This window comes from Nicotiana tabacum, chromosome 3 (assembly GCF_000715075.1).
Source record: "Nicotiana tabacum cultivar K326 chromosome 3, ASM71507v2, whole genome shotgun sequence".
Lineage (NCBI taxonomy): Eukaryota > Viridiplantae > Streptophyta > Magnoliopsida > Solanales > Solanaceae > Nicotiana > Nicotiana tabacum.
In genome coordinates this window covers 188,849,696-188,863,169 of record NC_134082.1, presented here as the reverse complement: position 1 = coordinate 188,863,169, position 13,474 = coordinate 188,849,696, and the positions used below count along the sequence as shown (strand labels likewise).

Here is a 13,474-nt window from a genome sequence, read left to right as displayed (position 1 = left end):
ACAAGAAAAATATCGAAAACCAGAGCAACATCTGAATTTTAAATTCTCCCTTTTTTCTGTACCCAGGTCTCTCTTCAACCACGAAACAGTGCGATTGATACAATTGTATACAGAATACGGTATAATTCCATTATACATAAGGCAAGTTTAACAGTGTTATTGCGTCATTTTGGCAAGTGGAACATTGAGAGCAATTATGTCGATTATTCAATTGAGGGAATACTGATAAAGGAGTATGCATCGTATAATGACTTGGTTGTGTAAATCTCTAATCAACTGGGCATAGATTTGAGCTCAAAGTCCATTAAAATTCAATACAAAGTAGAAGGAAATTGCACGCCAATGAAAATACACAATGATATGGGTTACAGGGTGCATGTAGAGTTGAAGAAAGAGAACAGAGAATTCAGGATGTATCCTTTGTGCATAACAACTATTGAAAAAGAACTTATATTCGGAGGTAGTTTAAATCAAGGCGACATTGTGCAAATAGACGAATCAGTTCAAAGGTATGATTCCGATACAGATGATACACTTGCTCTAGAATTTGTCAGTTCAGGACAAGCAATTGGGGTGTTCGAACTGGACAAGAATTTGATAATTTCAATAACTAATCAAAGGGAGGTTATGGTTGGACAAGTATATAAGGATAAGGCTACATTGAAAGAGGTGATGGAGAATTATGCTATATGTCAAAGGTTTCAATTCCGGGTTGATAGGTCTAATGCTGCCAGGTTTGAGTATATTTAATTTTTTTTGTATATTGTATTATTGGTTAGAGTTGTAAGTTATACGTTGATATATTTATGCGTATTTGTGGATTTTCACTTGATCTTCACTGATGTGTTTAAAGTCTGTTTGTTTATGGTCTTTAAAGATATGTATTCATATGAATTTTACTGGTATAATTACATTACAGTGGATCTAATTATTTTCCAATTTTGTTTACTGTTTGTATTTAATTGTATGCATATAACTATAATTGTATTAAGTTGTATTCGTTGTATTTAAATGCATATAACTATAATTGTATTCAGTTGTATAATAATTTATATATAGATGTCAGAATGCATTCATGTGTATATGAGGGCATTTTTTGGTAAATATTTATGCTAATCATACGTATAATGATAAATTCTTTGCAGTTATGCATTATTATGTATGTTAGAAGATTGTGAATGGAGGTTTAAGGCTTCGAGCATTAACAAATCAGAACTATTCAAAGTGAGAGAGTTCATTGATAACCATACATGTCTGCTTAAGGACAAGGTGTATGAGCAGCGACAGGAAAGTAGCAGCCTTATAGGTGGTATGATTAGGCCTAAGCTTACTAATCATAAGAGGAAATACAACCCAAAGGATATTATTAATGATGTGAAATTAGATTTAGGTGTAGATGTTAGCTACATGTTGGCGTGGCGGGCTAAAAAAAGGCAATGAATTTTTTGAGAGGTGAACAGGCTGATTCATACAAAATATTACCAGGATACTTATATATAATGGATATGACATATCCAGGTTCGCACATTAGAATGGTAAAATTGCCAAAAAATGAGTTCATGTATGTGTATATATCTTTGTATGCCTTTATAAAGGGGTTTGATCATTGTAGACCCATTGTGGTTGTGGATGAGAGTCACCTAAAATCTTACTACATTGGGACATTTTTCTCGGCAAGCTCGTTGGATGGTGCAGGTGAGTACGTGAATTATAATAAATTCTGTTAATATTTTAAAGATTGAAATATATGTTTTAAAAATAAGTATTCAATTGTCTTTACAGGTCATATATTGCCACTAGTATATGGTGTTATTGATTCAGAGAACGATGCTGCTTGGATATGGTTCTTTGAGCAATTCAAGATAGCATACGGTGGCAGAGAAAACATGTGTATCGTTTCAGATAGAAATGAGAGTATAATTAAATCTATATCGAGAGTGTATCCAGATGTACCGCATTTTGCCTGTATATGGGATTTATGGAACAACGTATATAACAAATTCAAAAAGAGCCATGCAAAGTTGAGCGAGATATACTTCTCGATGGCGAAAGCATACACACAAGCTGAATTTGACAGTCTAATGGAGAAGATGGAGAAGGTAGATATTAGGGTGAAAGAATACTTGGAGTTAGTTTGATACTAAAAGTGGGATAGGTTGTATGCACCTATTAACAGGGGATGGACCATGACATCAAATATTGTTGAGTCAATCAATGTCGCACTAGTGTCAGTAAGGGAATTGCCAATATACGACTTCCTCGAAGAAGTTAGGAAGATGTTTGGACGTTGGAGTTGCAGTAACCGCAAAGAAGCTACACAGACATACACAACGCTTGGAAAAAAATACTAGGAGATGCTGACTTTGAATGAGGCAATGTCTACACGAATGACTGTAAGTTTCATTTTAATGTCATTGTATCATATATTAAGTTATTTCTTTATATAGCTTAATTGTTTTCTGAAATAACTTATACAGAATTTTTTAGATATGTGTATTCAGTTGTTTTGTCATGCAGTAGCCTTATAATGTTATTTTAAATAGCATTATTATTCTTAAATAACTGCTGTATTTTACTGTATTCCGATGTATTTTATAAGTTCTCAATAATTGTAACCAACAAATGTATATCAATACTATGTATCTAATTGCCTCATTAGTCTTGAATAACAACATGTATTTAAATGTATTTAGATGTATTTTCTTTTCAGCTGCCTAAAGTTAAGCAGATGTTTGATGTACGTCATTGTATTCATACGCTAAGACGTAATTATAGTTTATAATTTGTCGGTCTACATATATGATGTATTCTTTTGTATTCAAAAATTTCAGTTTAACTGAATAATTCAGCATTATACATAAAGAAATTCATTTGTATGTTCTCAAAACTTATAGGTCTATGTTTAAATGTAGGTGGTACCATCGATTGAATACTTACATACGGTTAACGATGGAGGGAGGCATTACACTGTCTGCATGTTAGAGAGAAAATGCGTTTGTGGGAGGTTCCAAGTTGATGAATTACCATGCCCACATGCTTGGGCTGTATTGAAGAGCAAGTTTCTAATGCCAGAAGATTATTTCTCTAACTATTACAAACCAAATTCTGTTGTAATGACATATGATGTGTCTGTGATCCCGCTACCGGATAGAAATGACTGGAATATACCAGCGCATGTTGCAGAGGAAGTTGTATTACCACCCAAATGGAAAAGACCTCCTGGAATGCCAAATAAGAAGCACGATAAACCTTTCAGTGAATTGCTACAACCGAAAAATCAACATCCATGTAGCGTATGTGGTCACGGAGGACATAATAAGCGAACGTGTAGAAATGCACCACGTCAGATTTAGTTAACACTCTGACATGTATTAGTGCTCCAACGATTTGTCATTACTTCTGATGACATTGTGAAATAATAAATTTTGAAATGCCTTTCATCAATAGATTTTGGATACATTTAGTTGTAGTATTGTGTTGAATACATTCGAATACAACCTGTGTTGTATATACATAACTAATCAAAATACATCAGAATACAACTATATACTCGGCTATAATATAACAATTTCAATAAATACATATAACCTGAGTAAGTATTTGTAAGTATCAAATTAAGAAAAAGAAACTGAATATGATAAGTGAAAACTCAGTTCCAGATTCAAGAAGAATACATCTGAATACATTAAAATACATCTGAATATAGTTAAATGCAACATTTATTTAAGAATAATGATGCCATTTAAAATAACATTATTCATTTGTACAGAAATTGCGAGATAACAACTTCATTATTCAGAGATTTCAGTATTCATTTGTACTGGAATAATGATTCATTATTAGTAGTGTTAGCCTTGGTCTCTGAAATATACATCGGAATACAATTATATACTCAGTTATAATTTAACAAATTCAATAAATACATATAACCTGAGTAAGTAAAATAAATATATCAAGTTGAGTACATATGTAAAAACATGAAGTATACGGTTGCTGTATTCATATGTATTTCAATGTATTAGCAGTATTTACAGTTCCCAAGGTACATTTACAGCAACATTTACAGTTGACTTTAATAAACCTGAAACATACAGTTGCTGGCTTTCAATGACTTTGATAAGCCAAGTGACTGGATATTAATACACATTTATACACCTTGTTTAACACGTATGAATACATCTTGTAAGATACATACGAGTAGAAACTATATATTAAGCATGAATACTTATGAACAAAACAATAAAACATAAATTGAAAAGTTGTAATTGTCATACATGAACGCTGTAGATAAAGTCATTAAAACATTGCTTTTTCTAACTGAATATCATCTTCTGTCAAAAAGATATTCTAAGAAACAGTACTCACCTATAACAACATTCCAAAACTACATTCACCTAGAGCTACTCTAACACTATCTGTAACTTTGAATCTGACTCTGTGATTTGCCTAGTAATCTTGGAGGGTGCTTCATTCACACTTATGGCATCAGCGTCTATCTTCCGCATAGCATAGTCCCAGAGGAGAGGACCATATCTTTGACGGAGTAGATTAGAATTAAATGTTGTTTGTGGAATCTTACCAAGAGTGCTCAGAAACTCTGCGTATGCCGCAACATGCACCCCACCATCCCTAAAAAATGTAGATTGAAATAATTAAAAATAATTCATACAATTAGAGTTTTAAAATGATGATTGAATACATACATGCTCCCAACTTTTTGTTGAGGAAGATTTGATATGAAAACAACTTCAAAGGGATCAGTATGTGACTTATCAGTATATGCTGAGTAAGTAGACCAATCTATGCCTTATTGTCTCTATAAAAGCCACTGATTGATAGATACAGAGGTACAAGCCTAGCTAGCTTATTTATCAGAAGCTACATAGGCATCATGACCTGCAGATCTGTACGAGTCATACACTTTGATACATCTCTCCTTGAATGAGACAACAACCAATATCCAGTGTAGTTTGTCCTTCAAGTTGACTGGTATCAAGACATTGTCAACAGTATGCCAAGGTACATTAGCTAGCAATCTATAGCCCCTTATGTACTCACATACCACATCCTCTTCTTTGGCTACATTTGCATTACTATCTGTATCAGCATACCTGTCAAAGATTTCTGCGGATCTTGTCTTGAATATACAATCAACAGTTGTATACTTGATGTTGCTTGTTTGGTTGTACTTTCCCTTCTTTCTCAAATAGTAGAATATGACGTCAATTTGGTATACACAAATTCAATTACATAGTGTTAGTGCAATGAATCAAATTAAGAAAAAGAAACTGAATATTATAAGTGAAAACTCAGTTCCAGATTCAAGAATAATACATCTTACATTAAAATACAACTAAATACAGTTAAATACAGCAGTTATTCAAAAATAATGAGGCCTTTAAATACATCATACAGATTCAGTTAAGTACAACTGTTATTTAAAATTATAAAATAATTTTAAAATACATCTAAATACATTTAAATGCATGTTGTTATTCAAGACTAATGAGGCAATTAGATACATAGTACTGATATACATCTGTTGGTTTCAATTACTTAGAACTTTTAAAAATATATCTGAATACGGTAAAATACAACAGTTATTTAAGAATAATAATGTCATTAAATACATCATACAGATTCAGTTAAATACATTTGTTATTTACAACAGTAATGTTAAAATACATCTGAATACAACTAAATACAACAGATGTAAAAGTTACATCTGAGTACAATTGAATACATAAAAGTAATGTAAGACAAATTTGTGTGAGCTCAATTTGTGAATTATACAATTAGACAAACCAATACTAAAGAAATGAATTATAGTGGAGTTGGAAGGGGTAAAATTTACATTGTCGTCCCATAGTTTACCGTCAAACGATAGAAGGTAAAACCAATTTTTTGAATTGACTTGATCAACCCAAAAATCCAATGGTATCTGAAGTGTTGACTTATTCTTCTTGTAATGTTCTTCCAAATTACTTCTACAAGTATGATATAAAAAACATTATATCAATTTTTAAAAATATAAATACGTAATAGACATACAGGGGAAAAACTCACTTTTGTTCATGTCTAGCAAGAAGACCATCACGAACCCATTTGTCGTACTCCTGAATGATTAATGTAGGATGTGGCCCAGTTATTGAATCATCCTCAAAGGGGTGTCTTTTTTCAAAAATGGGGGTCAACTTTACTGAGGTACTTGTTGTTCATTAAATTCATGAATAGAGACTTTTAATTATAAAAACCATGGGGAAATAGATCATTAGTTTATAAAAAACTAACCTGTAGAGTCGAAGTTAGACTCGTAAGGCAAAGAATACCATCTACTTGGTCGTCGATTCCTATGAGATGGTACTGGGGTTGATTCACCTTTTTTTGCATTGTTGTGTATCACAATTCTAGTTTCTGGAATTTGAGTAGGAAGAAACTTGTCGTCCAGCTCAAATTGAGATACATAGAAATCTGTAGATACACTCTCTTGGCCTGTAGGTGGTATGTTGCACGGCAGCTCTGATGTAGTATTCCCTCCACTCTTGACTCCACACAAAAAGCATTAACCACTATATTCTGTTAGAGGTATGCATCATTGTTAGTGTAGTAACTAACTGTATGAACACAGTTAAATACATATAAATACAATATAGAAACTGAATATGATAAGTGAAAAATCAGTTAAATACATCACACAAATTCAAGAATAATACATCCGAATACATTAAAATACAGCTAAATACAGTTAAATACACCAGTTATTCAAAATTAATGAGGCCATTAAATACATCATACAGATTCAGTTAAATACATATTTAATTTACAACTACATAGTAATATTAAAATACATCTGAATACATTTAAATACATATTGTTATTCAAGACTAATGAGTCAATTAGATACATAGTACCGATATACATCTGTTGGTTACAATTACTGAGAACTTTTAAAATACATCTGAATACAGTAAAATACAGTAGTTATTTAAGAATAATGATGTCATTTAAAATACATCTGAATACAGTAAAATACAGCTTAAATGTATACAAATATCATGTTGTAATATATATGAATACATGTAGATACAACATGAGAAGAGCACAATAATTATGTAGAAATAAAGTCAGGAAAATACAAATGCATATAGGATTAAGATAATTAAAAATACTGAATTATTCTGTATATACTTGTATTTCACAATGTACAAAATTATTTTATATATGATTAATCCAAATAAGAGCAAACAGGAGATATAAACATATGCTAAAAATGTTAAAAAATGTTAAACCTCAACATTATCCCCGATAATTGTATCAGTCTGTCTATGACCTTTTGGAATATCTTGCAAGTTAGTATCATATGGCAATTCAATACCATCATCACGTCTCCCTGTGGTTTCCTTTCTTTGGTGTAAGCTTTCTTTTTGTTGATTGTCTTTAAGATGGTCTGTGACGACTCGAACGGTCGTCTTAAGAATTAACTCTTTGATCCTCTATTAACTGCTTTCCCCAAGTTTATTTCTGCTAATGTGATTTGCTGAGATGTTCGGTTTTGAGTTTCGGGGAGTTTTGGAATACTTAGTCCCTAAATGAGAGCTTAAGTGTTGGAAAGTTGACCGTAGTTAGAACAGTGTGAAGACGGCCTCGGAATGGAAATCCGATGGTTTCGTTAGCTCCGTTGGATGAGTTCGAGTTTAAAGGCGTGATCGGATTGTGTTTTGGAGGTCCGTAGCTAATTTAGGCTTTAAATGGCGAGAGTCGAATTTTTGAAGTTTCCGGTCCGATAGTGACATTTGATCTAAGGGTCGGAATGGAATTCCGAAAATTGGAGTAGCTCTGTAGTGTTGAATGTGACGTGTTTGCAAAATTTCAGGTCGTTCGGACGAAATTTGATAGACTTTTTGATCAAAAGCATAAGTTAAGAGTTCTTAGAGTTCTTAGGCTTGAATCCTATGTTAAATTGGTGATTTGATGTTGTTGCGAGCGTTCCGAAGTTTTGAACAAGTTAGAACGATGTCATGGGATGTGTTGCACAATTGGTTTGATGTCCCGGGGACTCGAGTGAGTTCCGGGTAGGTTCCGAAATATTTTAGGCCGAAAATAATAGCTGTTGCAGGTCCAGAAGAGTTGCAGGCCTCGAAACCCACCAGTGCGGTCCGCACAAAGTCCAGTGCATCCGCGGTGGGGGCTATGTGGCCGCACAAAATACAGTGCGGTCCGCGGTGTGGAAAATTTTACTGGTCCTACTTCGGAAGCTCATATCTTTTGATCTACATGGAATTTTGGGATGATTCAAAAACAAAAGTTGTAGCCTCCGTGTCTAGTTTCTAGAAAGGTAAAGAAATCACACTTTGGACATGTATAGCGAAAGTTATGGCCAAAATACCAAAGTATGTCACTGCTGTCAAAAACTGTGCGGCCGCAGTCGTTCTTGTGCAGACCGCAATGGTTTTGTGTGGACCGCGGTCATTTTTGTGCGGTCCGCGGAGGTAAAAATCCGGGCGGTGCCCTATAAATATAAGATTTTGGGTTTTATTTCATATTTTGACCTAGAGAGCTCGGATTTTGGCGATTTTTCGAATGTTTTTCAAAAAATTTATCGGGGTAAGTGATTCTAACTCAGATTGACTAGAGTACATGAATCCATCATTGAATTCTTGATTTGGGATGGAATTTGGGAAGAAAACTTGTGAAATATTTCAAAAATGTAAAATGATGATTTAAAGGACCAAATGGTATCGGAATTGGATAATTTTGGTATGGTTAGACTCGTGAGGGTATGAGGATTCTGAAAATATAAATTTTACCCGATTTCGAGACGTGGGCCCGAGTCCGTTTTGGTCATTTTACATAATTTCGCGTATTAGCTTAGAATTTAGTTGTAGAATCAGTTACTTGAAGTGTTATTTACATTATGCAATCGAATTGAATAGATTTGGCCCATTTGGAGTCGAGTACTTGTGGCAAATATGTGGTGTTGGGTTGATTTTGAGCCGGTTCAAGGTAAGTGGCTTGTCTAACTTTGTGTGGAGGACCTTCCCCTTAGGATTGATATATTTGGTAACTGAAATGCCTTGTACGTAAGGTGACGAGTGCGTACTTGTGCTAATTGTTGGAAATCTGATTTTCTTAAGTAATTACTAGTATGTTTCCTTTCCTGTTTCTATTTCTTGCACTATTAAGCCTGTGTTAGCTTAGGAAAGCATGTCTAAGTGACTTAATTTGCTTTATTTGATTCAACCTGACTTACTTGAATTCTATGCAACATGCTAGGCTAGAATCACTTGGTGCCTTAATATGAAATTTTGCCATTTCTGGATATCTTCCTGCTATTGCTGTGTATTTATTTTGGGACTACGGATGTGAGATTCCGGTAGCTCCCCCCTTGTCTGTTTACGTTGGGACTACGGGTTAGATTCCCGGTAGATCCCCCTGCACATTTACTTTGGGACTACGGGTTAGATTCTCGGTAGATCCCCCTGCACCGTTATATGGAACTATGGGAATGCACCCGGTAGATTCCCCCAGTACTGGATATTTACATTTGGGACTACGGATCGGGATTTCGGTAGATCCCCGCGCATTGATAGTTGGACTACGGGACGGGATCCTGGGAGATCCTTCGGACATATATATGATGGACTACGAGACGGTATCCCGGGAGATCCACTGGACAATTGTAATTAGGACTACAGGACAGTATCCTGGAAGGCGCCTTAGTTGTTATCTCTGTGTTGAGCTGTATTTCTTTCCGTGGCTTGTTTTGTCTTTGATCTAGTTGTTGTTGTTATGTCAATTCTATGTTATTTCTTGTTGTTGCACTTATTTATACTGTTTTATTCCATACTGTTAACCCTCATATTGTATTTCACCTCAGTAGGGCCCTGACCTTCCTCGTCACTACCCAACTGAGGTTAGGCTTGGAACTTACTGAATACCGCTGTGGTGTACTCATGCCCCTTCTGCGCATGTTTTTCATGTGCAGATCCAGGTACTGCTGATCAGGTCTACAATCATTGAGGAATGCGACTGCTTTGAGACTCCGAGGTATATCTGCCGCATCTGCAGACCAAGGAGTCCCTTTCTATTCATGCCTTTAGTATTTAGCCCTTCTGTACTTTTCTGTCCTTTATTAGAAATTCCGGAGTTAGAGCTATGTAGTATTTCTTTTTTTTTTCTCTTAGCTTGTGATTCATGGGTTTCCGGGTTTTGGATTTATGTTTGATATTGAGAGTTAAACATGGTGTATGCCGAGCGGGACATTTAAATACTATTACTGCTTTATTTCTATTTTAAATTGTTTACTTCCGCAAGTTTTAGACTTTCTTCCGCAAATTAGGCTTACCTAGTCGTAGATACTAGGTGCCGTCATAATGGTTCACGGAGGGTGAACCGGGGTCGTGACATGGTCAAAAAGCATCTTAAAGTTATCATTGATCAATGATCTCAGAGACTTGAACTCGCCAATAACCTTAGCAAGACAAAAAAATAATTAGAAAAGTGCGCCAAAAATATACAAATGTTAAAACACTAAACTGTAATGTGTAATGTGTGGATAAAAAACTCACGTTTTCTTTGAATGTATTTAGGTTTTTCCTCAAAGAAGATACTTCATCATTTTTGGAATCTTCCAGCTGATTGTGATGCAAAACATTTTGTGCAATTTCCGATACACCAACATAAGGAATCTTGGATTGATTCTCTGTATTTGAGGGATGAATAATCTGTTCCTTGCGCTTTTTATGGGGTGGTGATGAGGATGGACCAACACTTACAACATATTTCTTCTTACACGGAAGATCAGGTGTAGGAGAAAAGTCATCCGAATCCTCTGCCGACTTGTTTGAATGAGTAGGAGTAGGACTATTCTCAACAGCAACGCCTACTGGAGGAATCTGAATAACAGCAAGCTCTATATCGGTTGGATAGATGTCCTTGTAAATAATCTGAAAAACGAAATACAATCAAAGTCTTACTACAATGGATGTATGCAAATCTGGAATCAAACTGTAATTTGTATTCAAATGAAGGCGGCAGTAATTGTCACACCTCCTTTTTCCGCACCGCGAGGTGCGTAGGGAGTTTTTCCAATTAAAGGACAATCAAAACGGGATGCAGCTATATGCAGTAATAACTGTATGCAAATGTATGCAGCATTAATGATTAGTAAAATGTAAACTAGCCACGATACAAATTGTAAATTACCATGTTTGCCTTGTCATTGAACATGTCGTTTATCAGATAAACAAAGTTTGGCTGATTTCTGGTGGTTCTCCAATTGAGTATTCTAGGGACTACGTTATCAACTCGGAGTGCAATTTTGGGATCAACTTTGAACAACACTCATAAAACCACACTTGCATAGCTAGGGGCATCCCAGCTATCCTGTAGTACTTCTTCTGAGCATCCATCTTCTTGCTAATAGATTTTGTCAGGCTTTCAAATGCTTTTAAACCCCATGGATATTCAGAATAGCGCCCACTCTCTACCAAGTCAAAATTTAGACTTGGGATGGTTGTGCTGTTCTTCTCGGATGAAAAAATGAAGGTGTGTATGAAATACAACACAGTTATCTTCAAGGCATCCACATCGTTATCGTGACCCCAATTCTTGTCATCAAAGCATTCCATCAAATCTTTCTTCTTGAAAAGATTGGCACCTCCAAAGTAAGTCTCAATAAGCCGGTTAGGAACCTTTTCATTGAACTCAAAATCAGCATCGTTACCAACACATTTGAGGCCAGTGACAAGCGCAAACTCCCTTTTTCAGAAAGATAAAGAAGTACTATTGACGTGTATTGCAAATACATTGCTAGGAGTTCCTTCTAACTGGAGAGCCATGAAGCATCTGAAAAGTTGATGTTGGACTTCACAACGCTTAATTTGAAGGAAATTTCCAAAACAAGTATTACCCATTTGTTTGTACTGCTCTGGAGTAAGATTTTCTTTTAGCTCGGAGACTATGTCAGTGTTAGTATATACACTAATATGCGGTGCAAATATAGGCTATTTTTTTACAAACAACGTAATTCCCTGCATTTAACAAGAATAAATACATATAAATACAACTGAATACAAAACATATTTCATAGTATAACTGACATGAATATATATGAATACAACTAAATACATACCGTAAAAATAAAATGGAGTAAGATATCATTGATATAAATATATGTACTAATATAATACATAAGCATAAAATAAATAAAGTCATTGAAATTAGAATAAAACAGTGATGGGAACTTTGAAAATCCTTATAAATACAACTATAAGAATACATATACATATCTGTATCATTATTTTGAATACATATACATATATGTATCATTGATTTCTATAAGTACAAAAATACATTGAATATCCTTTTTGAACAGATAATTCAACATGTTTATACATATAAATACAGATGAATACATCAAAAATTACCTTTACTTCCAGTGTATCCGAGTTTTTACTTTTTTCAACCTCCTTCCCTTTGACAGATGAAGCTTCAGAAATATGTTTTTTCCCTTTTTCAGCAATGGGAAGTCTTGTTTCCTTCAATGATTTCTCGACTTGGGTTTCTTTGAAATTGTCATGTCGAGTTTTTGTTCTCTTCTCCAATGCCATATTTATGGCTAAACCTGTATCCAATTCTCCTTGAGTGATTTGCAAGGAGAAAGAGGGCCCATCGAAATTGAGAATTTTAGTGGGTATACCTCTAGTAATCAACTTGCGGGGTGTATTCTCAGACATTGTGAGAATACGCTTGGATACTGTTGATTAGAGAAAAATTGGTGAGTAGAGATATTGAGAATAAACAAAAATAGCGAAAATCAAAAAAATTAAATACTTACCACACTAATTATAGAAACAAATGAGTAAAATCTAGAAGAGATTAGAATTTATTTGAGTGATTGGGGAAGGAGGAAGCAGCGGTGTGGGTGAGGAGGATTCTCTGGTTTTGAGCGTGTTTAATGGGAATTAGAAAGAAAATAGATTGTATCAAAATAGAGAGAGGATGGACGTGTATTGAGAAGTTGTATGAAAAACGGTAACTATGAGAGAGAAAAATTTGATAATAGAGAGAGAAATAGGGTACATAGCGTGTTTAGTAGCTTAAGTGTATGAGATAACCAAGATTGGAAATTTTGATATAAATTATAAAAGGTATCTATAGAATATAATTTATTTAAATGGTATTTATTTTAAATAAATAGGGTATTAAGCTTTGCTATATGAGGTAAAAATTCCTTTATTTATTTCTTTAGAAGAAAGAAATGGGCCAACTAGCTTAGTTGGCATTGGGCCTAAAGAATTGAGCTTTTGGCCTGAATTCTTTGCCTACTGAAACGTCTAGCCCTGCCCCACGGCCCACATTACTTGTGTAATCCACGAAAGATCACTCTTTAGTCTTTACTCAACAACTGGAGTATTCAACCAATACGCATGCTATCACAACATTCAAAGTTATATTAACTCAACAACTTATG

At 34.5% G+C, this 13,474-nt stretch overlaps 2 protein-coding genes across 2 annotated transcripts; one reads left to right on the top strand and one right to left on the bottom strand.

Annotated features, from left to right (window-relative positions):
* Positions 1-360: 360 nt before the first annotated feature.
* On the top strand, positions 361-3,353 carry LOC107818341 (uncharacterized). Its single transcript, XM_016644336.1, has 5 exons — positions 361-734; positions 1,146-1,433; positions 1,613-1,695; positions 1,783-2,099; positions 2,913-3,353. Exons 1-5 carry the CDS (start codon positions 361-363, stop codon positions 3,351-3,353), a joined length of 1,503 nt encoding a protein of 500 aa, XP_016499822.1.
* Positions 3,354-4,400: 1,047 nt separating this feature from the next.
* On the bottom strand, positions 4,401-12,737 carry LOC142178461 (uncharacterized). Its single transcript, XM_075248022.1, has 10 exons — positions 12,429-12,737; positions 12,022-12,032; positions 11,358-11,760; positions 10,569-10,946; positions 6,292-6,541; positions 6,067-6,199; positions 5,855-5,987; positions 4,897-5,137; positions 4,704-4,782; positions 4,401-4,629 (listed from the first exon to the last, which is right to left on the bottom strand). Exons 1-10 carry the CDS (start codon positions 12,735-12,737, stop codon positions 4,401-4,403), a joined length of 2,166 nt encoding a protein of 721 aa, XP_075104123.1.
* Positions 12,738-13,474: the final 737 nt, after the last annotated feature.